Source organism: Oculina patagonica, chromosome 7, assembly GCF_052425735.1.
Source record: "Oculina patagonica isolate OP01 chromosome 7, crgOcupat, whole genome shotgun sequence".
NCBI classification, from domain to species: Eukaryota; Metazoa; Cnidaria; class Anthozoa; order Scleractinia; family Oculinidae; genus Oculina; species Oculina patagonica.
The window spans coordinates 11,268,989-11,295,001 of NC_135764.1; the positions used below are offsets into that span (position 1 = coordinate 11,268,989).

At 38.8% G+C, this 26,013-nt stretch overlaps 3 protein-coding genes and 1 long non-coding RNA gene across 5 annotated transcripts; 2 read left to right on the forward strand and 2 right to left on the reverse strand.

Moving 5' to 3' along the window:
• Nucleotides 1–4,039: 4,039 nt before the first annotated feature.
• On the forward strand, nt 4,040–5,015 carry LOC144660767 (uncharacterized). The gene is made up of 3 exons (XR_013572152.1): nt 4,040–4,245; nt 4,786–4,864; nt 4,965–5,015. It is a non-coding gene; the product is annotated as an uncharacterized LOC144660767 (long non-coding RNA).
• A 4,606-nt stretch (nt 5,016–9,621) lies between these two features.
• LOC144660738 (neuronal pentraxin-1-like) lies at nt 9,622–12,824 on the reverse strand. Of its 2 annotated transcripts, none has more exons than XM_078521472.1 (4): nt 12,775–12,824; nt 11,674–11,761; nt 10,645–10,861; nt 9,622–10,216 (listed from the first exon to the last, which is right to left on the reverse strand). In XM_078521472.1, the coding sequence occupies exons 3-4, from the start codon at nt 10,803–10,805 to the stop codon at nt 9,829–9,831; spliced, it is 549 nt and encodes a 182-aa protein (XP_078377598.1). In that variant the 5' UTR covers nt 10,806–10,861; nt 11,674–11,761; nt 12,775–12,824; the 3' UTR covers nt 9,622–9,828. The 2 variants fall into 2 exon arrangements, with proteins under 2 accessions (XP_078377598.1, XP_078377600.1); XM_078521474.1 differs by having other exon boundaries at nt 10,645–10,870.
• Nucleotides 12,825–19,129: 6,305 nt separating this feature from the next.
• LOC144660112 (guanylate-binding protein 5-like) lies at nt 19,130–21,195 on the reverse strand. The gene has a single exon (XM_078520669.1). It carries the CDS (start codon nt 20,858–20,860, stop codon nt 19,196–19,198), a length of 1,665 nt encoding a protein of 554 aa, XP_078376795.1. The 5' UTR covers nt 20,861–21,195; the 3' UTR covers nt 19,130–19,195.
• Nucleotides 21,196–23,211: 2,016 nt separating this feature from the next.
• LOC144660290 (uncharacterized) lies at nt 23,212–25,474 on the forward strand. Its single transcript, XM_078520898.1, has one exon. The coding sequence runs from the start codon at nt 23,428–23,430 to the stop codon at nt 25,057–25,059; it is 1,632 nt and encodes a 543-aa protein (XP_078377024.1). The 5' UTR covers nt 23,212–23,427; the 3' UTR covers nt 25,060–25,474.
• The last annotated feature ends 539 nt before the right edge of the window (nt 25,475–26,013 follow it).

Below are 26,013 nucleotides of genomic sequence, written 5' to 3' on the forward strand. Positions count from 1 at the left end.
ACCGAGATCTCGGCTCACTCCTATTTTCTTGTAAAATTTTGGATGTGTTCATATGAGAAGGTGGGCCAGCCCGGTTACCGATATCTCGGTTTCTGCAACCGAGATCTCGACAACCGGGAAGAATATTTTCCCATATGAACGCTCCAGCCCGGTCGCCGGGACGCAACTTTTTTTTGAGAAAATAGCTTCCCTTTCGTAATTGAGCGGTCCAAATGGTTTAATTTTGCCTTGTATCTATTTCCACTTCAGAAATATGCGAATTAGCTTTGTTAATAAAGTTACATGGGTCAATAAAGCTACGATAGTCGCGAAAGATGCAACTTTATGTGTCGCCATTTTGCCTTCGTTTCTTGAATTTTATCCCCGTCAACCGTGCTAAAATTTTCCATATGAACAGAAGTCAAAATCCGTCCTGGTAACTGAGACAGCTCGTAAACCGGGCTCATGTGAAGAGGCCCTAAGATGTAAATAATATTTTAACTAGTGAAGATTCGACTCGTGTTCTTTCTACTGTGCCAGTGACAGAATTTACTAGATCTGAAGGAACAATTGATTTAACTAGTGATAACAAACCTGAGAATCAAGCTGTGTTTAATTCGCGCGAGTCTTCTATCCCGGGGAGGCTTGAAAACAATTTAATAGCTGAAGCTAAGCCAGAATATTTTGCAGTGCGATCTGAACAAATGGCACACCGCAAGCGAAGAGAAACAGAATTAGCAGAGAAAAATTAAGGTCAAAAGACAACTTTAGCAGATCTTGAGTGTGGCGACTTAAATAGCGAACCAGTTCTTGTGAACAAAACTAAAACAGTTAGGTTTGATATACCAGATTCTCAGGAACAAAACGACAAACCTGTCACAGTAGAAATGAATACTGTTAGTTTGATCAAGGACAATATATGTTTTGTTAATGATAATTTTGAATTTATGGATGGTGTTGGACACAATCAAATACGCAATTGAACGATATGCGTAAAATGCAGGAAATTATTTCTGAAAACGAATATTATACAGGAAGCGCGCAGGGAGAATTTAGTGAAACTGCGCTAAATCAGACTCAAACTTAATTATGGTTTTAAAACTAATTCACAGCAAAGTGAATATAGCGCTGACGTAACTAAGGAAAGCAGTGATGTAATTTGTGGAAAGGAAATTTTAGAAGATTCTATGTTGCTAACTAATTCTACAGTTCAACATGAGATTAATTTAGCTGACGCGGTTATGACGCCGGAGGTGCAAGAATTGAATTTTGAAATAGCAGAAATTGAGGAACCAGGAATTGTGTTAGAACAATGTCAAATCGAAATCGAAGATCCTGGACAAATGATAACAGTTGCTGAAGAAATTTCCCACGTAGAAAATAAATTTGTTAAATGTTGCTCGAAGCAAAAGAAACGGTTTTCCGCTAACAAAACAAAGACGCTTAAGTCTTCGTGTTCGAAATTAAAGAAGAAAATTGTTCAGTTGTTCCGTAGGCCTCGCGTACATCCTTTGATTGACGGAGACTACGATGAATTGTGTTGTGATAGTGAAAACGAAATAAAACCGACATGTATTAAATATAGCGATGTTAGCGAGCATGATGTAAAAATGAATTCTTGTAGTGATATTCTAGAAGAGGGAAATGCAATTGAAATTACACAGGAAACAAATTATGCACCGCCGCGACAATCATTTGTTTGTTTTGGAAATGTTAGCACAGAAAACCTGAGCACGATAACCGCTGACCAGCGTGTCATAAAGATACAGTCAGCTCAGATAAACACAAATTGTGATAGCGAGTCTGTCGATAAACAGTACCATGATAAGTCTAGTAAACTTGAAAACCTGGAAAGCATGACTGAACATGACAAGCGATATAATCTCACAGCAGATAATGAAGGTTTACTTGAACAAAAGGAGGTGACAGTTAAATGTATCAGTGAAAATAACAACATGGAAACTAAAGAAGAGCCTATCATATCTGAAGAATCAAATAATTATGCACATATGATGCCAAAACAGGGAGAAATTGACGTTAATGATAGGTTTATTGTACTTTTGAGCTCTATACCTTTAGTGTCGCCTTCGCAAAATATTTCAATTACTGGACACATGAATGGTAAACAAGTTACTCTTTTGATAGACACAGGTGCTAATGTCAGTGCTATTAGGGCAGAGATATGGCGACAAATTCCACCATTGACTAGGCATCCTCCGTTACCAACAACAATAAAACAAATTAAGGCAGTTAATGGACAGACAATACCTGTAGTGGGACAAGTACAAGTGCCTTTCACGATTGATGATAAGATTTATCCATTTGATGTCTTAATTATAGAAACAATAGCCTATGATGTGATATTGGGGCGAGACTTCCTGGAATACTATAACGCCAAAATAGATTTAGAACATCGCGTTTTGGAATTACAACCCGACCCAGCCTTTTCTAAAGCAATGGGAATCTTTACTTGTCCAAACAAGACCATTAGCAATCTGGGATGTGTGCTAAGCCGTCTAGTCTCTTAGTGAACGGTCAAAAGACACTCATTGACGGCGATCCTCGGACTAGTTCTCAGTTGAATTCTCAGACCGCATGGAAAGTGTTTCCACCACCCTACGCATACAAGATACCCAGAAAACGAAAACCGCCTGATAAAATTTTATCGAATGCATGAAAACAACTGACCTTCTGACAACCGAACTGAATGGCCTATCGCATATATTCGTCTTATTTACGGTGGCAGTCTCAGTCGTATGCTTTTACCAGAGCAAATACTTACCAGGTTCTATAATTCTCGAATTTTACTGATCAAAACACTCAAACGCCTTTAATCGTGTTTTTGTGTCGTTAATACGCCTTGCAGAAAATAAATGGTTGATATTGTGCTTCATGGGATGCACGTGGAAGCTAGTGTTTTCTTAAGTATACCAAAAAATTTCAACAAAAAGCAACATTCGGCAGCACGGAATATTTACCTATCGGTAAGTTAAAGTTTAACTCAGCTAACATTTGCCACAGATTCCTTAGAAGATGTTATTAAGATTTTACTACTTTCAGTTGTTCACCTCAAGTAGCTTTTAACATGAAATGGCTTGTTTTTCCTATCACATTGATTCTAACCTCACCATCCCCCGCAATCACGTGATAGCACCAGACTGTAATAACAGTCCATCCTTCACCTCAGGTTGGCGAACGTACATTTTATCTACCGCCTCCACTTCAACGGTTTGCGCTCAGGAACTTTGGTTACGGCTCCACTTATCGTATACCACTTCCCTTGCAACGAAAGTTTTGATGACCTGATAACAGGACCTGGCTCTTGCCTCTGATTCTCATTTCTTTGAGTTTCATAAACAGCTAACACAACAATGGCGTACCTTAATCGTAAAACTATCTTTTCACACACCGGTGACCTTAAGGTGGCTCGACCCAGTTTTTTTCTAGCGATACCTATCAACTTTAAAACCCTCATTCTTAAAGGGATTAATGTCAATAAGATATCCATTATATCACATGGATTACACATAGACTGAACTGCAATATGATATACATTTTTGGGAGATCGAAATGAATATCACGTGACAATGACGTCACACAGGTTTTTGCTCTGAATCGAATTTTAGCCCGTAACCGCATTTTCTCTCGAGATCCTTCACGCTACGTATACCTTGGGTGTTTGCCTTCAGCTCTGCGGGGTTTCATCGAAATCTACAAGAGGAATTTTGAAATATCTTGGAATTTCTTTTAAGATGGTTTTAATTTATGCGTAAAATAAAGACAAGACTTCATATAAAGAAATTTGCTTCTTTTTTGATGTTTAATGAGAGGTTTTAGCCCTCATTCTTTTTAAAAATGTCCCATATCTGATATAGAAACCGTAAGAAGTAGGTAGACTTGCACGATTTCAAAAAATATGAAATATATGAATCATAGTGATATATGTATTTCGATCAACACTCCCGTGGCTCTTTACGAAACAATTTTTGCATGCCGCTTATAAGCCCTCCCAGATATAAGCCCCTCCGCTTATAAACCCATCCAAAACCCCTTACGAAGTTGTATAAGCCCAGGGCTTATAACCGGAATTCTACGGTATTCTATAAACATCTTAGCTTTGACGTCCATTAAAAAAGTAGAGAAAAGTATCTGTCGATTACTTACTGTTTAATATGTTTCCTCCGCAGGCGATTGATTTAAACAAAAAATTATTTCATACTATGACTCACTGAAGGGCTCCAACCCGCAATGCCTGTCGGCACTGAGGTGAGATTTTTTGTCTTTTGTTTCTGGACACGTATATTTCTAAAACTACATTTGACAATTCCATGAACGCCCATGTTTAAAAACCCCAAGAAACACACATGGGCGTACGTTAAACCGGACGGCGTACGTTAAACGTTAACCCGGACGGCGGGTTTCAGGCATTATTAAAAACTAGCTATGGTATACTGCAATTCCTGAGTTTTGATTGGTTAACAGGCAATGGTATGTGAGTTCATATATACCACTGACTACAAATATGGTAGGTGTACGCGTCAACGAGAACAGCCGGGGAGCTTAAATATTGCAATTCTTTGGATGTTCTTAAAAAAAAAATTATTCCACTCACGCTTGTTGGATATAAGATAGTTATAGCAAACTCGGCGCAACGTACCTTGTTGACTATTTAACATCTCATATCCTAATTATCACAAAAAGTCAGTTATTGGTCAGTCTTGTACCGTATATCGGGAACTTAATGCCATGGTTTCGTGGAGAATCTGTGAACAATGTTATGAGCCAGGATATTTGTGTATCTTACAGAGATTACCTTAACAGCGAGTCTCTGGACAAGAAGAAAGTGCCCTTTGACATGATGAGCTGAAAAACAGCGTCTCCAAAGGTACTCTGTCCTATTTTCTTTGTTTACATTTGTGTTTTAATACTTAAATTATATATGGCTCCTAACTCTTTCGTCTGTCGTCATTTTTTACGTCCTGCAGGATATACCGGAGCAATTGAACGGGTGCGATTGCGGAGTTTTCGCCTGCAAGGTACGATTAAGTTAATTACATACATTAACAATTATCCTGCGAAATCGCGCGGAATATCGCCTGATACTAAGCCGACGAGGCTAAGTATCAGGCGATATTCATACATAAGCCCACGGGGCTTTTCAATGAAATATTTACATAAATAAAAAATTAAATAAATAAATAAAAATAAAAATACAAATAAGTGAGTGATTGAATAAATATATAGGTAAATAATAAAATTTCAAAATTAATTACAAAAATTAAACTCCTAAAGTTAAACTAAATTAAGCTAATAACAGTTCATTAAAAGTATCTTCCTCAACTTGGTCCTGAATTGCGCTAGCGATTGGCTTAACTTTGAAATGCATCTTTAACATCCGCCTTCTTCATTCCCTGATTACCTATGACCACTCAATGTTTATATTATTTTTAGCGGCTTTCTATGGACCATTGTAGCAGTGAAAGTTTTGTTCCAAATCTTTCGCGGTTTGGTTCCTGCGATGCCACCGTGTGGTTTTCCCTCCCTTGTGACCCGCTATGTTTTCCCGCGCTTGCCTCGTTTTCATGTTTGTACTTCGGCCCATTTTCAGGCACCTTGGTTGGTTCTGTGGTTACCATGGTATTACATGTCGTTTTATGTAAGACGATACCGCTACTAACGTTTTAGACGGAATCAATAGGAGATCGAGTAATTAATTTAAATCATATTGCGTTATTTTCTCCCCTTTTTAAAAGCTAAAGATGTGATTAATTATCCATGATAACACCAACAACAATTTCTTTATATCATAGCCTGAGTTCACAAGAACCATGTAAACCAGGGGGGGGAAGCAACTTCCCATACATTCTCTTATATGAAATCTGAGCGATGCTCTCACAACTTGCAAAGCAATCATCGGGGCGGTAGTCAGCGGATGTCTCTAAGGCGCATGTGCAGCTCCTTTCTTTGTGAACTTGCTAAAACAATAACAAAATGGGACCAGTGAGAGAGTTCGATTTTTTTATATATGTAGTAATAAAAAAGACTTTCTAAGTTTTGTCTTTAAAGCAGCGAAAATTTCTCCGGAAAGGTTCTTGGTGTCAATATGTGGTGTTTGTTATGAAATAAAACCATCACGGGAATGGTAATGAAAACGTGACGATCGAATATCCCCGCGCTGGTCGGAGCTATTGTTCTTGCTCTATTGTTCTTGCTCTATTGTTTCGAGGTTGTTTGTTGACTTGGTCTTTCTTTGTTTTACTTCATTTACAATCCTCGTGTGGGCCAGTTGAAAATCGTGGTATAACCTTTTGCATTTCAGCACTGAAAAGTAGCACGGCATCACAAAATTCTGCGTTCTCAAAACTACATGACGATGAAGAAATTTCGGATAAACACGCTGCTTTTAGATTTTTAGTTAAGAGAATTGAACCCCTTTATAATTAGTGATTCCACGGAAAAACAGCTTCCATTTCGCGGGAAAAGATTGCCTGTTGCATAATCGTCTTATTTTGTTGAAATAAATAAAGTTTGCTACTGAAGGGAACTGAAAAGCTTCAATTTGGATACGACTTGAGAGACAATGCCTCATCAAGACATCTGTTCAGATCAAAGATTGAAATAAGAATTCTCATTACTGTTTACTATACATTTCTTTTAATGTAAATTAGGAGAATTTGCCATTACATCACAGGATAACTCTTGGTGATTATTTTCGTTCTTCTCCTTACTTGCGTTCTTGACAATGTATTGATTTCTTAAGGAGAACACAGATGTCCATCGTACTTCGGGATTAAATGATTAACAGTAAGAATTATGCCCTTTTTGCTCTCGGTTCCCTTCTCTTATTGTTGTTAGCAGAAAAATTGCAGACTAGTTCTCCTGAATGAAAAGATTTGTGAAGGGATATAGATATGCAAGTGGGCAGTTTATTGGGGTACCCTAGCGTACCATAAAATCAAACCAAGAAAATTGTGATAAAATCCCAAAGTTTGTATATCCGATCAATTAAAAGCTATTGTGAAAAACCGCCCTGTGAGACAGTTTCTTTTCTCAGCATTCGACGGGGGGTGTGGCTTCCACGAAAATTTCCTATACCGGTATTTAAGGTGGCTCCATAGGGTTTTGAGATATTACGGCGCGCGCACAAGTGATACCCATCAAGAGATCATTTTCGCGTTATTTTTTAAACTAGTTACATAAAAGCTGCCGAAATATTAAAAACAAGGACTAAAATATGTTGTGCATTATTCTTTTTTAAAATAACGGCCTTTGTTTTTGAGCTACATCTACTCAAAAAGTCATATTTTTTGGTGTTTTTATGGCTTTGATCTTAAATTTCTTTAATTTTCTTCGGTGAAAATTTTTGAAATTCTCCCAACGGATTGAATCTGATGAGAAGTAACTTTTAAAAACAAAAAAAGTAGGGGTTGTCTAGGTCGTTTTTGCGTTTTTGGTTATTTTGTGTTTTTTTGACTAAGCAAAAAAACTGGCTTACAAATTTTTTTTAAAAACCGGCAAAAAGAGCAGTTAAAAAGGTATCACATCTATGCCAAATTTTAAGGAATTTCACCGAAGGAAACTCTAGTAAATACCAGGGGAAATTTTCTATTTTCGCCAGAATAACAATTACGTCCGAGTCAGAATAGAAATTGTCCAAGATCGCTATTTGAGCATGCGCGAACTTTCGAATCATACGGTAAAGACGAGCGTTCCCCGTTTTTGTCGGTTTTTGTGCGAATATCTGTTAACCCAAAAGCTAGTTAGAGACATACCTTAATCCTTTATGTAGCAGAATCTCTGAAATTCTACTCGAAGTATCTCACAATCGCGGAGACTATTCTTTATTTTTTCTTTTGCTTTCGATCGTACGAACTTTACAAAAGCGGTCAGAAGCACCGCGGACGTTGTAAACACCTTTTAAGATTGTTGTAAACTCTTTTATCTGCTCAACACAGGAAAGCACGGGTGTTGTTTCATTGGCAGGAAGCAAGTCTCGCGTTTTCTCGCCGAAAATTTCACGCTCGCGTGAAGCCGCCATGTTTGTTTTGATTTGCCAGCATTTCAAGCTCGCCCTTTCGTCGTACCCATTCTTCGCGCGGTCAAGAAACCCTATGGAGCCACCGTAAAAATTTAAAGTGACGCCGTCTTCCTTGATCTCTTGACATGGGTCCTGACTACGTTCGGGGGCGGTTGAAGTTACGTTTGTTCATAAAACTGTTTCAGCTTTCACTTTTTTATTATTTCTTTTTCGTGGTTGTCATGAAATGGTTGAAAACCTAACCATGTATTTCAGTCTGGGAAGTAACCGTGTATAAATGATCAAGAATTCATGACTCGCAAAAGCGAAAAGCGCGGTCGCCACAAGAAGAAGTAGTATAATATTGCTTTTAACCTAGCTGTGTTGGAGACTTTCATTATTATTAAAATCCACTTTCTTAGTGCTGGGTGCGTTTCTGGATATGTGTTAGACTGGACATAACGAGAATGAAACTAAAGACCACCGGCTCCTTCCCTATTGTACCACCACCCACCGCTCTCGACGATTATCGCGGAATAGCTATTTTACCCCCGTCCCCACCGTACCCTACCAAGAGCTCTCAAGTCTTGTCGGTTTAGTAAATTTCGATATATATTTTTTGCGGTTGGCAGGAAAACTATTTCATTTTCATTTCACTAGAAAAAATTAAGGAAAAGTTTACAACATGTGTATGAAAAAGTGTTACGAAACAGCACTCTTTATTGTTTAAAACACATTAAAAGGTTGCTTTATTTTTTTTCTCTTATGATTTGAAAATATCCCCGTCTCCAATAAGTTTCCCTCCCTAGAACACCCTACTAAGAGATCCAAAAAGTCCCCCCCCCCCCCGCTAAAATGTGAAACCTTGCGTAACGCTACCCCAAAAGCAAGGAACATCACGCAACGGCAACCACAAGGAACACGCAACGTTATCCCAAGAAACAACACGCAACAATAACGGAAGGAACATCGCCGACCGGAACGCTACACCACGCTATATCAAGGTACATCACGCAACGCTAACCCTAGAAACGACGCAAGAGCAACCCCAAGAAACAACAATTTTAAGCGCAACGCTTACACAAGGAACATTACCCAACGCTATCCTATGGAACAACACGCATCGCTATCTCAAGGTACATCACGCAACGCTAACCCTAGAAACGACGCAAGAGCAACCCCAAGAAACAACAATTTTAAGCGCAACGCTTACACAAGGAACATTACCCAACGCTATCCTATAGAACATCACGCATCGCTATCTCAAGGTACATCACGCAACGCTAACCCTAGAAACGACGCAAAAGCAACCTCAAGAAACAACAATTTTTTGCGCAACGCTTACACAAGGAACATTACCCAGCGCTATCCATGAACCCCTCGCTTCTCGGTACTCCCCCTCCCTGCCCGCCCCCTTTTTTCCTTCCCCCTCCTATCCTATAGAACATCACGCATCGCTATCTCAAGGTACATCACGCAACGCTAACCCTAGAAACGTTATCCCTAGGAACATCACGCAGCCCTAGGGGCGTGTGGGGGCAAACGGGATTTAAAAATATTTTATCTCAACATAACGCAACGCTATGTTTAGGGAAAATCAAGCAACGGTATATGAAGAACAAGGATTTACTGTGAGGCCAAAATATTTATTCTCATCATTATTACATTGTGTTTTTCGTTCAATTACAACTAAATCTTTGATGCCCATAGTCGCATCCTTCGTTTAAGTGCAGTTCTAATGTTCAAAATCTAACTCTTTTCTCTTTACTACTTTAAATGGCCATTCACACAGTGAGCCTATTACGGGGCACTCATCCCTACAGGCAGCAGAATCAGGGGCTGCAAGGAGATGGAATAACAACCGCGGCGTTACCCTTGACGCCGTATATGAAATCGGCCCACTTGTATACGTTCCCCTCCCCAGCCAGGCAAGAATTTGTCGACAGAGCCTCGATCTCACATGACGTAAGCTCTCTATTCCAGACGTTGACGTTAGTCAGCATCCCCTTGAGAGACTCATTGGCAACCAAGCCTCCTCCAGTTGAATCTTGTTCTTGTCCAAGCATCAAGGACCCTCCACCCTTGACAGTGTATCCTGTCTGGAAACCCGCGCCGCTCTGGGCCAGTGATCCATCTTTATAGAACTTCCATGCGCCTGTGTTTTTCCAAGTCGCGCAGATGTGATGCCAATTGCCATCATTTGCACTCACCGATGTTCGCCTGTGACAGAAAAAACGTCGATTCCATGAACACTGTGCTAAAATAACATAACAGAGTGATTTTTCGAAAGAAAGATTGGGAAGGGCATTTCTCGGCCAAAACAGTTGAATACATTTCAGTATGATTTCTTTGATTGAATAAATGTATTAACTAGGTTTCACTAATCTGTTGTCTAGAGAAAAGAGAGATTACTCCATGGAAAATGCATGCGTACAGAGTATTTTCTATGGTGTCATTTGTTTATTTTATGTACTAAGATTTCTTTTATGCCTATGGTCCATTAATTATAGAGTGTAAACCTTACAAAACTGTGGCCCATTTGTTATTTGTAGCTAATAGTCTTGTAAAGAGAACAGTGAGTCTCCTTCCAGCCATTTTGTAAGCCACAAATGTCTTCATCAATAAGTAAACGTTTGAGTTTAACTCACTTTTCTGATCCACCAACCCAGAGCTTAAATGTCGTCGATTCGTAATACAACAGCAATTCATTACCATGCGCTGCTGTGTCTGTAGCATAACTGAACGGTGTTCCTTTAGTTTCTGTCAACTTCATCCAGAGACACACCGTGAACTCCGTCATACTGGGCATGCCCCAGATGTTTGAGTAGTCAGTCACTCCTTTGGCTCGGAAATAAAGAGCATAATCTGTAAAGACTTGAAAAACAAACAGGGAAGTTACATTTATTGTTCCCGTTTTTCAAGATTTCACAATTACGGCGTATTCTATCTGCACTACTGATCTGTGAAACAGCTCTCGCCCTCAGCAAACAAACTCTCGCCTTCTCAAACAACCTTGCATGGCCTTTCAATTAAATCATGAGAAAAACGTCATTATTATGAGCTTAAATGATTCTATCTTAGTACAAGGAAATCAATTAACGGTTAAAAAAAGTGTTAAAATTTACTCACACAAATCAAACTGTACAGCATGATGTATGTAGCTGACTATCTTCTGTCTGCAAACTTTTTATTTTCTCTATCTCATGTCTGCAAACAATTTATTCGAGCTTTTTCGTCCTTGCAATCATTTTTTTGTCAGGATTTTTGAACTCTCCCCTCCAAAAATAGAATGGTCCGTCCCTCAGGCCTCCCGTACTACATGAACATGAGTTCAACTTTATTTGTGCATCATGTTGTCGCAACTTATAATTATTTTATTTATAATTTATAACAACTTTATTGCAATTAAACGGAGAAAAAAATTATAATAATAATATTGCAAAAGGGTGTCGGCAGGGAGGAACCCAATCCTCATATAGAGCCAACCCCCTTAAGAAAAAACAAAAATAATAGCAACATAAAATATATACATCTATACAATATATACAATTAATATAATAAATAAAAAATTTGATACACAGGTAGAAAGAAAATGTTACCAGTATGACTGGGCCTCAAATCTCGTTTCAACAGTAGAAAAGATGAAGAAATAATTCGCAGTGACATACATCACATACCGTTTGGCGAGTAACCGTTGGCATATCCACAGAAAAGTGGATCCAAAGCAAAAAGAGACCAATAAAGAGAACATTATTCGCCTTTTACCTACGAATAAAACAAGTTATACTCACTGTTAATTGTTATTGGCATATAGAATAATGCATGAATGCGCGAAGATACAAAATTTATCTTCGAGTGTTAAAGGGATTATGTCAAGGGGATTTCGCAGTTTTTTGGTCTAAACTGTTCTGAAATAAGCGTTAACAAAATTCACCCATGAAAAACATCGTCTTCGAACATTTAACGGAAGATATAACCTTTATTTGGGGATAGAAAATCAAACTTCGGCTATAAATATCGTTTTTTTAAGGCGCGCGGAAAGAACTTGAAAACGGTGGCTAACTTTTTCAAATTGCAATCCATTTCCATCCGAGCCATCCGCAGTCAAACGCGCTTTTAAACAGTTTTAGTGCTCTAAAATAGCGATTGTTAATAAAAATGGACCATTATTTTTAGGTTTCCTACGACACAAATATAAATTTGGGGTGTTAAAAAATCTGTTAAAATCCGTGACATAGTCCCTTTAAACCATGTCTTGATACCTTACCTTACTATTTTGTACAAAAAAAAACACCAATTAAAGAAGGTTCTTTGACAAATTTTCGATGCAAATCCTTCCCGAGTTCGGCAAATCAATGCTCAGTTATGTAAATTAATAATACAATGCCCCCTTAATTTATAATTTACTTTGTTACCGTTGTCGCTTTAACATTTAAAATGTATTGTAAGCCAGAACACTGGATGCAAAAGTGCAAAAAGATGTCGTCGCCATTTAAGGTTAAACTGTTGAATACCATAGTTCCAAAAAGAGGGCGAGGTATACACCTATTAAAGGCACGAGTCGCAAAATTTTTCTCTCGGCCTTAACACGCCATATAAAACTTTTCAATCTGAAGTAAAAACAGTTTTTGAGTGGAACACGAATTCGAAGCGCTCGAAAGTAAGGCATTTTGAAACATTGAACACATTTGCTTTTTAGCCGATTGCAAAAAATATGAATTCATATCTATCATTAGTATGTTACATAAAAACTAGTGTAGAGTGACTGGTTTACTTACTATGAAACTTTGCTTCCTTGGAGAGTCTTAAATCTATCGTTCAAGTTGTTCAACACTGTCGCATTGAAATGGTAGTTTGTAATATTTCAACTGTTCCTTTATATACCTACTAATTGAGTCGTTTTACGACACTTTTAAAAATCAAGTAATGGCTCTAAAGAATTTAAGTGTTTTATCAACGTTATCAAGATTTCTATCATCGATCGAGTATGCGAATGAAACGAGGCTAAAAGGCTTCTTCTTAAATGTCACGTCCCGGCTCTCAAGTCTCTTGACATGTTTATCATTCAAAATACGAGTGCAATTTGAACTTTAGAATGTCTTTTTTAAAAAAAACATATTACAAAAGAGACGAAAACTGCCACCACTGAAATCAAACAACCAACTTTCGAATCGGGCGGCCATCTATTTCAATATCTGTTTTGAAAGAAAATATTGATCAATTTATTAACAGAGAGAAAAATAAACACTTTCAATACAATACAAAGTTGTTAAATTTACAAGGATTAACTTATATTCCAGAAGCCCCTAATGAGTTTGATACATTCTTTTCTTAATAACGGATCGTTAATATCGTTCAGTTCTGTCTTTGTTAATAACCTATTATCATGGCCCAGTTAACTCAGTGATTTTAATAAGCATTAAAACTTGGCGAGACGTCCTACGAAATTAACGATAAAATTCTATCATTAAGGACATGTCTGAAAACTGCGTGTGTGTTTAAAACGTGATGAAAATAACGTTTCCGTTCACAGTGTGAGCTGTTTGTTTGGGCACACCCAAATTTCTTGCAAAATGAAAAACCTTTAAGAGATGATAGTACAAGGTTTTAGATGTAAAAATCTGTTAGCTGGTTACGAACATTATCATGCGGCTGAAATTATAAGTTAAAATATTTTATCTCCGTAAACATGTTGCATTCTTTTATAATATCAGATACAAAACCACCAGGGACCTCGCGACCTTTTATTTTTGCTCATGCAAGAACCACTTCTAAATTCAAGGCTATTTTAATCTGTGGAAAAAAAAAATAAATAAAAGAAACGTGCGTGTCGCACGCACGCTACGAATAGGACAAAGTTTATCTCCGGAATTATCAAATTGTATCGCTATTGATGCAATATTTTACCAAAGTATCGAGATAAGTGCCACGTGATACACTCCTTTTTTTATATTTAAGAACGTCTTATTCACGACCTGAATAAGACGGCTGAAAGTTCTTAACTTTTTCGAAGATTTGAGCCAAAATGTACTTAAAGTGTTCTAACTTTCTAAATTGTAAAAACAAAGTGTTATTGCATTAAAATCATTCCTTACCGATATGTACATGTTTACCTCACCAATGAGTGATGGCAATGTTGGTTACAGGTCAGGATTGAATAAAGTTTTTTTCGTTTTGTACACACATTTGTCACTCACAACAAATAGGAAAAAATAAAATTTGTTCTTAACCAAATTTCAGCCTTGGGCACGTTCTTATGATGTTCTTAAATTTTGGCCTTTTACAGCCTCGACATTCTTATGGAACTGTTATAGAAAAGGTTCTTCTATAATAAGAGTGCACTGTTTTAATAACCAATGCACGTGATGTGTCAGTTTTTGAATTGCGAAGTGATTTCCGCTCTTTACAATCAACTTACTTTATCATTCAATACTTCCAATTGGTCATTGGCTTTTGCCGCCGTGAAATGAAAAAAAGGTAACCTCGTACAAAGAACAGGAAAGTTCCTCAATCATCAGTCGAGCAAAATAACTGGCAGGAAAACGCCCTGATAATTGTCAATTCACTGCATGTGAAAAAACAGTGAAATTTCGGTTATGCGCACTGGGCTTAGACAACTTCGTAAATAAAAATTTAAAAAAAGAATTCTTAAATACATATGTTATCTTCAAAATAAGGATCACAACTCCCTCGTCCGACAGTTACTGGTTATGTCGATGGTTCTTCATTGTATTGGTAGAAATATTTTTTATTCCAATCTTGTAAAGGTGTTAAATTATTACAGCTGCGTCATTACTTTAGATAATACTAAGATCAAGCACAGTGTAGGTAACATATTGTTCATTGGAAACGTTCCCTTTGTAACTCACAAAAACTTGAATTTATAATGTTTTCAAATGCAGTAATACATCCTCGCGCTATTTGGATCTGACTAGAAAAAAACCTTGATAGAAAAGTGTTAGTGAAACTAAGAAGAATAAGAAGCCACAATTAAATACGGGGCCGTTCTAGAACCGCTCTGGAACGGATCCAAAACGGGACCTACTATTAAACTTCGAATTGAAACAGGCAGGTATGACAAGATCTCTAGATGTGACAGACTTTGTACTGTTTGTGTCTTTAATGTTGAAGAGGAGATTAATTTTCTGGGTTTACCTCAGTGTAAGAACCTAGGAATATTTTTCTTTGTTTTGGATCTGTTTTCCTGGTCTATATTGTTTCGAGGTTCTTTGTTGTCTTGGTCGTTTCAAAGGTTCTTACACCAAGGATGAAGCCATATTCTATTAATTCCCAAAAACACTATTGTTGCGCTATTGTTTTCTTTAAACAAAAGCGTTGCATACATTATGTATAATAGAGCTGTGCGGAATATTTTCAAGAAATTTTACTAGGTTTTCCGATTTAGCGGAAATTCACTTAAATGGAACACATTTTTCCGCCTATTGAAAATCTTATTGAATTCACTTAGTTAGCCCATTAAAAATACACATTAATCTACTGCTTGTTTCCTGTTTGACATCCCCAAGAAGAGACCGGAGTCAAAAGATCCAGAAGTTGGAATGAGTTACAGTTTTTGGACCAACGAAAATGCAAACAGCGTTCAGCATCTTCCCTCATGGATGATAAAGTTGATGCTGCATTACTCGCACGATACCGTAATAACGGTTAACAGACGAAATCAGGAATCCATTCGCGTTCCACATTCACCAAGGGAGCTATACCAATGCAATAAAATGTGGCGCATTGCCAATATGTAGATTAAAAACAAAATACCAATTTGATCGATAAAATGCACAAAAATATTTCCAACCATTAACCCGACCATGCTACGCCACTTGCGGCCACTTTTCTCAACAGCCTGCATTAATACTAATTATTTCTTCAATAGGTGTGTAACTAGCTTGTCTTTCTTCCGTGTGTGTCCACTGCTCGAGGGAGTGTAATATCACCATGCAGTGCAGCCTCAAAACAAATATTCTCCCATATGTCTGAGGTAGCAGTCCACATGACATGGCCACGTTTCGAAAACAAAAGGGAACACGAGGAAGAAGAAAAAAATGTGTGATGTTAATGATATGTCTGTAAGGTGCGAAAAAGGTTTGCGGCGTTTACCCGTGGATTTTTATTGCAAATAAAACCAGAGCACTTTTTCACAGTGTTTGACAATATAACAACAGATACCGCCTCATTTTTAACTCCTATCTTTCTTTTTTGTTGCACCGAGAGAAGGTGACAGGTGGATGTAGATGCTGCGAACTTCCCGTGTTGGGGACTTGTGTGAACTCGTTATTGAGTGTCTTGTTTACGTCTCTTGTGAGTTTCACAGGTTTCACGCCGAGGAGCCAAGGACACGCTTTACGATGCGATGAAGAGGCCTCCTTCAGTACTATTTTACACATGGAACCTGCCCCAACTTCAGCCTCTTCGGGTGAAGACTCTCGATTTTCGCCGGGGAGAAGAAATAGTTTGCACCCGAGTTAATTTACTGCAAGGCACTAACTTAACCTACCGTAGACAATGAATACAACTGAATTACATTATGCAATTGAAACAAACGGCACTTTGCATCTAGCTATAACAGACGGAAAAACTCGTTCCATTTCCGTTTAATCGGAAAACCCTACTTGATTTTTTTTCCATCAGGAGACGCTAATGTGTTTGATACATTGTTTTGATAACGGACCGTGTGTGTCGTTCAGTTCTGTCTTAATTTGCAATTAAGTGGCCTGTTATCATTGCCCATTTAATTTCAATCAGCATTCAGCAATCACTTGTCAATATAAAAAATTGGCGAGACGTTCAACATCCCAAGATTCCATCATAAAGGACGTGTCTGCAAATAACATATCTATTGCACTGCGTGTGTGTTTAAAACGTGATGAAAATAACTTTTCCGTTCACAATGTAAGCTGTTTGTTTGGGCTCACCCAAATTTCCTGCAAAATGAAAAACCTTTCAGTCTTGTGATGATAAACAAGAATTTAGATGCAAAAATCAGTGAGCTGATTACAAACATTGTCATGTTGCTGAAATTATGAGTTGAAATCTTTTATCTCCCTTATTGTATTTTTTAAATACCAGATGCAAAACTACCAGGGACCTCGTGACCTTTATTTTTGCTCATGCAACCATATATTTCTAAATTCAAGGCTAGTTTTATTATAAAGTTGATGGTTAAGTAAAACGTTCAAAGAAAAAACTCGCGATTAAACTGTTTCTTATTGAAAAACTATCTGTGTAAAAAAGGTAAAAATCGCGTGCCGCACGAACCCGCGAATTGGGCAGTGTTTATCTCTGGTACTGATCAAATTATATCGCTATTGATTCAATATACATTTTAACATCAGATCCAAAACCAACCAGGGGGCTCTCGACCTTTATTTTTGCTCATGCAACCACTTCTAAATTCAAGGCTAGTTTTATTATATAGTTGATCATGATCGTTTAGTAAAACGTTCTTATTAAAAACCATCCGTGGAAAAAATTAAATGGAAACGTGCGTCCCGCAAGCATGCTGCGAATTCGACAGTGTTTATCTCAGGCACCTATCAAATTGTATCGCTATTATTGATGCAATATTTTACCAAAGTATCGAGATAAGTGCTGCGCAATACTGTTTTGATAACCAATGTACTTGATACGTTAATTTTTAAATTGCAGCGTGATTTCTGTTTGTCATTTACATACGACTTACTGTATCATTCAAAACTTATAGAACTTTGGCATAAGCTTTTTCCGCACTGAAATAAATAAACCTCATGTTGGAGTATTTTGTGTAGAAAACTCGTACAAAGAATAGGAAAGAACCTCAATCCAGCAAACTAACTGGCCGGGAAACGTCCTGATAACTGTCATTTCACTGTGTAAAAACAGTAAATTTCGATTGTGCGCACTGGGCTCAGATAACTTCGTAAGGGGTTTTAGGTGGGGCATAAACCGAGAGATGGGGTAATTCAGAGGGCGAGAGTGGAACCCTTTATTAATGGGGGCTTGTATCATTATTTTACTTGAATACGTACAATGTTCCGGGATAACGCAAGTAAGAAAGATGGACAACCGGGGGGGCTTATACTGGGGGTGGGGCATGTAGTTTTGTTAGAGGAGAGACGGGGGCCTTTAGGATCGGGTTTGCCAACCCAAATAATTTCAGCCGATGTCAAAATTATTTCTTCGCTTGACATTTTTGCCATTACATATATAATTCTTCTCTTCCTGTGGTAGGGCGGAGAGTAAGGTAAAGTGAAACAGCTGTCCAGAGTTTGCATTTTTGACTTTCAGTTTGGACTCTATCATGTCGTTGTCCCGTTAAGGTTTTTTCATTTCTACGTAGTGTCAGCCTTGCTTATCTTGTCTCTGTAAAGTGATTATTGTCCGTTCGGGATGAAAATAAACGGGCTGACTATTTAAACGAAGCGTAGGTTATACCTGGTTCAAGGATGAATGGTGGTTTAGACATCATGCATACGTATTACTCCCAAAGGACGAACAAAATGCACTGGGCCGCGAACAAAATGCTGCTAGTGTACGCAGGATCTATGAAAGACCTAAACAGCCAACAAGTGAAAAACGTGAAACGTGAAACTGCAAGGCTGATCAAACTGCATAGAAAACTTAATGCGGCAGAGACATGATAGAGACCAATCCGAGAGTCAAGAATGCGTAACTGTTTCGGACTCTTAAGTCCTCGTCAGTACAGTATAATGCCACAGAGAACAAAACGTGCAGTCAACGCGAGTCAACTGTTACAATCCTTGTGCGCCCTCTGCTGGAGGTAGTGAGGAACACAACATCTTGTCACGCTTTTGTTTTCTTTTAATAAAAGGGTTACATACATTATGTGTAATAGAGCTGTGTGGAAATATTGTCAAGAAATTTTACTTTACTTATTCTTTCATCAAGATATGAAATATTATATCACGTATTACTTTTAAAGAGCTCAGGATTGCAAAACGCGTATATACCTATATACTTTATTAAGTCGGTAACATCAAATGATATTGTCTGGCTATCCACGTCATAGTCCGGCTGTGTAAGGAGAACCGGGGGAGGGGGGATGAAAAAGATGTGCCGCAGGCGTGGGGCTGGAGATAAACGAGACCAACCAACATGTCTGAAGCATACAGACAAACAACATTTTGAAAATATAAAATATCTTTTAATAACCTTTTTGTGAAAGTGTCCGCGAATCCTGAACTCGCTCTAAAGTCCTAGTCCTTTTTTCTTTAACAACACAAGTTGTTTAAGGGCTGCATAGTTTACTCTCTTGTACCCATCATCGCCGGTCACTACCGCCCACGGGTACAGATTCTCTACCTCCTGAGCAATGACGCCGTGGTCTTTTCCTCTCTTACCCAGTTCTTCCGCGGCTTTCCTGGACCACGCCCAGCTGTAGCCCTGGAGACCAATCTCCTCGAACTCCGAATGCGGCACGGCTGTGATGTTTTCTTTCAGACGCGAATCGCTGAAAATTGCAAACAGGGCTGCACCGCCAAGAACGGTCCTAACGACGTCTCTTCTCTCCCTTTCTCTTGTTCTTCTAGCAGCTTTCCGTCGAGCTTCTTCAGCCTGTCTTACTTGCTCTTCTAGAATTCTTCTTCGTTCTTCTGCCATCTCTCTCGCCTTCCGCTCTTCTTTCAACCTTTCTTCACGCTTACGGACTTCTAAGCGCTGCCTCTCCTCTCTTTCTCTTTCTATCTTCTCCTCCATCAGTTGTCTCTGTTTTTCTTGCTCTACGCGCTTTTGTTTTTCTCTTATTTCGTCTTTTAAAGCAATAACATTAGCCACTCGATCACGAGAAAAGTCAATTTCCTCTTTTAGAGCACAATTCTCAACTAACTGGCCCATTGCTCGATCTACGGAGAGTTTGATTTCTTCCACAGTTTTTTCCAGTAACGGTTCGACGATTTCTTTGAATTTGCGGTCACACAACTTTGTTTCGAGAGCGATGTACGGATTTGAAAATCCCTTCCAATCATTCTGGTTTACTGCTGTTTGAAGTTTTACAGCAAGATCAGCCATCATTTTGCCATCAATAACTCCTCCACTAACAGTTTTCTTGTAAGGAAACTTTTTGAAATCCGCCGCGAGAGAGGAAGCAATATTTGCATATTTGTCGTCTAAAACAGTCAACCGTTTTGAATCCTTTACGAACGGAATGTCTCTGACCGTGATGCGATCCCGAGGAAAAAGCCTCCCGATCGTTTCTCCCAATCTGCTGTTGTCTTTTAGAATCATATCTTGAATTTCACTTTGTAGAGTTTTCCCTGGCGACGGAGAGAGCGCACCTCGTACAACTACCACTAGTTCCGGATATGAGGTTGCGCTTTGCACATTCTGTTCCCAGATTTGTTCGCTTAAACGCGACACTCGATACAAAAACTGTATGTTGTGGTTATTGACTCTTTCCCTGGTAAACAGCGCGACACCCGAGGAAATAAGAACAGTGAAAATGCTCAACATATCAGTTATTTCGTTGTCTCCCATATTCGTTCCCTCTGTGTCGATTAAAATGGTGTTGCCAGCGCCGGACGCGTCGCGCAAAACAGACATCCAAACACCCGAGGTACACGGTTCCATATTTTCGCTCGTCTTAAACACTTTGTGAACCATTCCAGTTCTATTTTCATCCAGAAAATACCTGATAAGATTCAAATTTGTCGATTTGCCGACCCGAGCATCCCCAATAGCGCTGATTATTTTCAGTGGGCCTTGAAGTGCGTGGAGCTCGCGAAGAGCATTCGCTGCGAGGACGAACTTCTCGCTTTGATAGTCGTACATCAAGAGAGGTTTAGCTGGCGGGTTCTCGAGGCAAGCTACTCTCAGAAGATTGAAAACGAGAAGAGCAATCCATAACATGATGGGCATGAAGTTCCACAGAGATTTATCTTGTTTATAGACGAACCTTCCGAGCGTAAAGCCACTGTTTGAACGAACTACTTTCGTTATTCATCTCTTCCGGATTTGTTATGCGGGTAATTCGTTCACTTTCGGTTTCACAATACTAAGGGAAAAATCCCGCATCATGTTTCGCTTTCCTGTTATGGCGTAAACAAAGACCTTTCCACGAAAACAACCGCAGATGGACTTTCAACTTTGATGACTCATATGCCTGAGAAAAAACCCTCTTTTGATTGATGATAATTGGTGACTTTGTATGTACAACAATGGACAAAAGACTGTTTCACTTTCTAAATGCAGTGGAGTGGAAAGGGTCACAAAACGCCCGCTACGTGTAAAGAAATAATTTCTGACATTCCTATCTGCAGCTAAGCAAAGATAAATTGGTATCATTATATAACAGACTACTGAAAAAAAAAAGAAATGCCGGGCACCTTTCGTTATTCAATATTCTCAATATTAACTAATCCTTTACTTGAGTTCTTATTTTTTTTGGTTTTTATACCCTTCCAGGGAATTGAAAAAAAAAACAAACAATATTATTAAGTTTTGTCAGTGGTTTTGTTTTGATTTGACAACATGGCAAATAAATACCAAATCCTTAAGGATATATTGATTACGTTTTTAGTTAGTGTCCACGATTAATAGAGGGGACTTTTTGCTGATCAGCTACTACAGTTTGACACGATAATAACGCTACAGTCTCTTGCCCAGTTTCCGGCCACTTTAGTTTGTAATCGCTATAACTTCTCATTTATGCATTGAAAGTTACTGATTTTTTGTTCAAAGACAGTTCATTTACTTACCTTAAAAATGTACAAAAATTGGCTGTGCACGACAAGTATTAAAGAAATTATGCCATTTTTTGCAGAACTAGTAAGTTGCCCAGTTTCCGGCCAGGTGGTCCAGTTTCCGGCCGTCGAATTAAAACACATTTTTCCCCACAACCGCTCGACTTAAACCGACTTGACAGTGACTTGTAAGTCCCTTGGCAAACAAAAAGTAAGTTTCAATATCAGTTTATTCGAATTTGCTTTCTCGCCTGGCGTTTTATGGAATATTTCCTCGTCAATGACCCGTTACCTTTTCTTTCGCTTGTTAGGATGCATTGGCAGTGTATACATATAAATGTTGTAGTTTATCACGCTATGCTTGTTTTAGCCGCTTTTGTACTCTTTGCTAGATTTCATTTCATAAATTTCTCGAGCAGGAGATACTAAAATTCAGTTATTTTTAGGGCCTGTTTACATGGAGGGAGGGTGCCCCGGCTAACCGAGTTACCCAGCTAGAAGGGATAAAACCTAGCCCGCCTTTACATGTAGAATTCACAACCCTTCTACCCGAGATGAGACAGCGTCATTGAAGCGTGTCACGGCGTGGGAAAACAATGTAGCTCCAAATGATTGAAGAAAAATATGACTTTTTACTGAATAATCAAGGCTTTTCGTCTTCAAACCTATTTTAATTTGATGTGCAAGTTCTCAGAAATTTACTACGTTCATTTTTGGCGAAATTCCATCGAAATTCAACCGTATTTGGCCGCCAAATTGAAATTGGCAAAAAGCTATCCCGCCTAGAAGGGTGCCCCGGGCAAGTAGACCGAGTACCCCGGCAAGGCGGGTTACCCTTCTAGCATGTAAAGGCTTCAATACGTTTTCTTAAGAAACGTATGAAAAGTTGGCTCGCCCAGGGTAGCTCGTTTAGCCGGGTAACTCGGTTAGCCGGGGCACCCGCCTTCCATGTAAACAGGCCCTTAATAAAAATGCTTTTGAACAATGTGCTACTTGGTGGCCGGAAACTGGCACAACGAGTCCAAATCTTTGTTAAAACTCTGACTTCTGAAATTCAGAAACAGCTGAATTCTGGCTTGTGATGACAGAACCCCTAATCACTTTTATCTTTAATCTAAATTCTGTCAAAAAATTACGAAGCTTCTCGAAAAGTTTCCTACGAAACGAGCTCTTTGTTTATGTACGTTAGCTTTGATGTGCAGTGAAAAGCGCAAAAATTAGTCGCCTAACGTTTAATCGCGTAAACAAAGCTCGACCTTGCTCGTCCGTTTCTTGACCAAAAAGCCTGCCAGAACCATCAATTTGTAGCGGAAATGTTCCTTTTTCGGTAGGAAAGCTTCGGTGGACGAAAATAAAAGATAACTACGAAAATAACCGACGAATGTATTTTTTGGCCGGAAACTGGTACCGGCCGGAAACTGGGCAACAGACTGTATTGTTATTTGACATCTTCTAAATCGACTCATTGGATTTTATGAAAAATCAAACACTGTGGAATAATTGAAGAACACGTGATTAGGTTTTCCACTTGGATGCCTATAAGCTAAACGGATATGCTGACTGACCTCTCTTCTTGGAAAGCTGCTATTATGCCATGTGTGATAAAAACAGGTTTTTCCTGTCTTGCCCAGACTCAGGAGGGCCAAGGGATAAACCCCAACATAGTGACAATCCAGTTTCAGTTCATCCCTTCTTGATCCGTCGTGCTTGCGTTAGCTGTCTTGCAGCAGGCTGGCAAGAAGGATGAATAAGTTTTCACTTGCCATCCTGAGTCTTCATGGAATACTTTACGTTTTTTTGTTGAGTCGAGTTGCCCATGGAAAGACAGCACAGCCCCTATTCAAGTTTCATGCTGCAAGTGAAACGTATGAGTTTAATCGGAGCTTTGTGGCAGAAATAGTAAAACTTCCTCTACCTATTCGAGTTATAGCTATGCATGGAGATCCACGAGTTGGCAAATCGACTATCTTGAATATGGTCATCAACGTTTGGAATGGAGCGAATAACACGTTCGTGGAGGAAATTTTTCCGACTGGTGACAATCTCGCGCTGTCCACGCGTGGAGTGTGGGCGTACATCACGAAAGGCAAAGAAGGAAGTGTTATTTTACTAGACGTGGAAGCCGCTGGTCTAGGCGACGACATGCTTGTGGTCCATCTTCACATGTTCACGGAAATGATTTCGTCTGGTATGAATATTTTGGTACGCGAGCACATACAAAACAGTAATTTAGAATTTCTTTTTTTCATGGCGCGTCTAAAAGAACTAGTTTTTCCCCACTCTAGTCGTGACAACTTTTTAGCCAAACTCCGAGTAATCGTGAGAGGTGCAGTAAATAATCCAGGAGGTCGATCAGTTGAAGACTACACCAGGGATTTCATAGCGGGGAACTTTGAGTCTCAAAAGGGCATGAAGGAGAGAAAGATCATCGCCAAGTACTTTCCAAAGAGTGACATTTCTGTGAGCCAAATTCCACACGTTGATGACCTTGGAATTTTTAAGGACTTTAAAAAACTTTCAAGAAGTGACTACATGAGAGCAGTGGAAACTTTAGCAAGAGAATTCAAGGAATTCCCAATAAAAAGAACCCTTGAGGGAAGTCCTATGGATGGTGTCGCACTTGCTGAACTTATGGAACGACTCGCTGAAACCATTAGCGCAGATGGATGGCAAGACTTTGCTAGTATCTATGACACAATTGAAAGTAATATTTGCAAGAGAAGCGAAGCGAAGTTCGTTGCACCGGTTTTCAAACTAAAATCAGAGCAGATCAAATCTGAGAAGAAAGACCGGCTGGATGCGTTTGCAAAAGAGTGCCGCTTAGAGAACGGGTTGACATCCGCTAGAGAAAAGCTTCAGCAAATCTTTCACGCGAAACAGACATTAGAAGACTTAGAGATCATTCTCGCGGAGTATGACAGCAAGAAAATGGAGGGGGCTAAGAAAAGAGATAAAAGTGAAGAGGAAATTCAAGAAATAATTGCAGAAAAAGACAAAGAGATCACGGAGGAAACAAAAGCCCGCCAGGAAGCCGAACAAAAAGCTCAGAGTCTTATGAAAAAACTGAACACTTGCGAGTCGCTTTTAAAAGCAGAAATCGAGAAAGGCACAGCTTTTTCTGCAGAGATCCCTGTTGGGGCAGAATTGCTTTACACCCAGGGAAAGAAGCAAAAAGAAGAAACCCATTGCAACGACAAAATACTCTACGAAATGTTTGACGAAATCAAAAAGCTTAAAGAGGATCAAAAGCGCATTATCTATGCTCTTGAGAGAAAATATTCAATTCAGGAATTTTCAGAGGCTCTGGTGAAAGTAGTTGGTCTCTGCAGCGGTGTTATATCACTCGCACAGCAGATAAGAGCACTTTTCCGTTAGGGACAAAAGTTGATATCTCGAGCTCGAGAGCTGTTTGTAACTGAATAGTCTACCTCATTTAAAAAATACACTGCTAAGCATTTACAGTACAATCTTTTTTTGCGTTTTCTTTGTTTAATTTTGCAACATTGTTATTAGTGTAGTTTTAATTGTAAATATTGTTATTTCGGAAATGGTTTTTATATTCAATCTTTGGGTTTTAGTACACTAATTTTTGACAACAACATCAGGACAAATATAAACTGACGCTGAACTACTTACAAAAGATCGTCCACTTTCTACACTATAGACAACAACAGCAGCAACGTTTATTTGTACTGTAAAATAAGATTCCATGAAATAAGTATATAAAATTAAGGCAAGAAAGATAAATGATGTTTATGTCGAATCAAACGAACTGGTATGTCAAACTCAATTTTGTCTCGATCTATAATTGTTAGGAAAAGGTCGCCGGACTGTGACCGTTAGATCTTTGTGGGAAAAACCCTACCCTAAAAAAAAAGGAATTGAATTGCTAATATTTCTGGGTAAAAGGCATGCAAAAGCCTAATCTTTGTCACGGGGGCTGGGTGGGGTGGGGGGGGGGGGGGGTTGGTAGTAGAGAGGTGGCAAGCCAGTGGTGTACTTTAACCATCTAGAAGCACTTCTTTCTGGAGTAAGCCTCAAGTTTCGCTCTTGAAATCCAATTTTTTCAACTCTTTTAAAGAAATCTAATTTTGATAAGCGGGCTTTGTATCACTAGAATTTCAAAAATTCTCGAGGGAGCGAAATAAACTAACAAGTAAGGTCGTTCAGCTGATGAAGGTTGGTTTTGTTCAACCGAAATATTGGGCCAAAATAAATTTATAACATCAGTCCCTAGCTGTTTGATCAGCCCTGCATTTACAGCTTTCATAACTTGTTGATCTTCACCCGTGCCTGAGTTGGTCTGAGTTTTTATTTATTTAATGCATT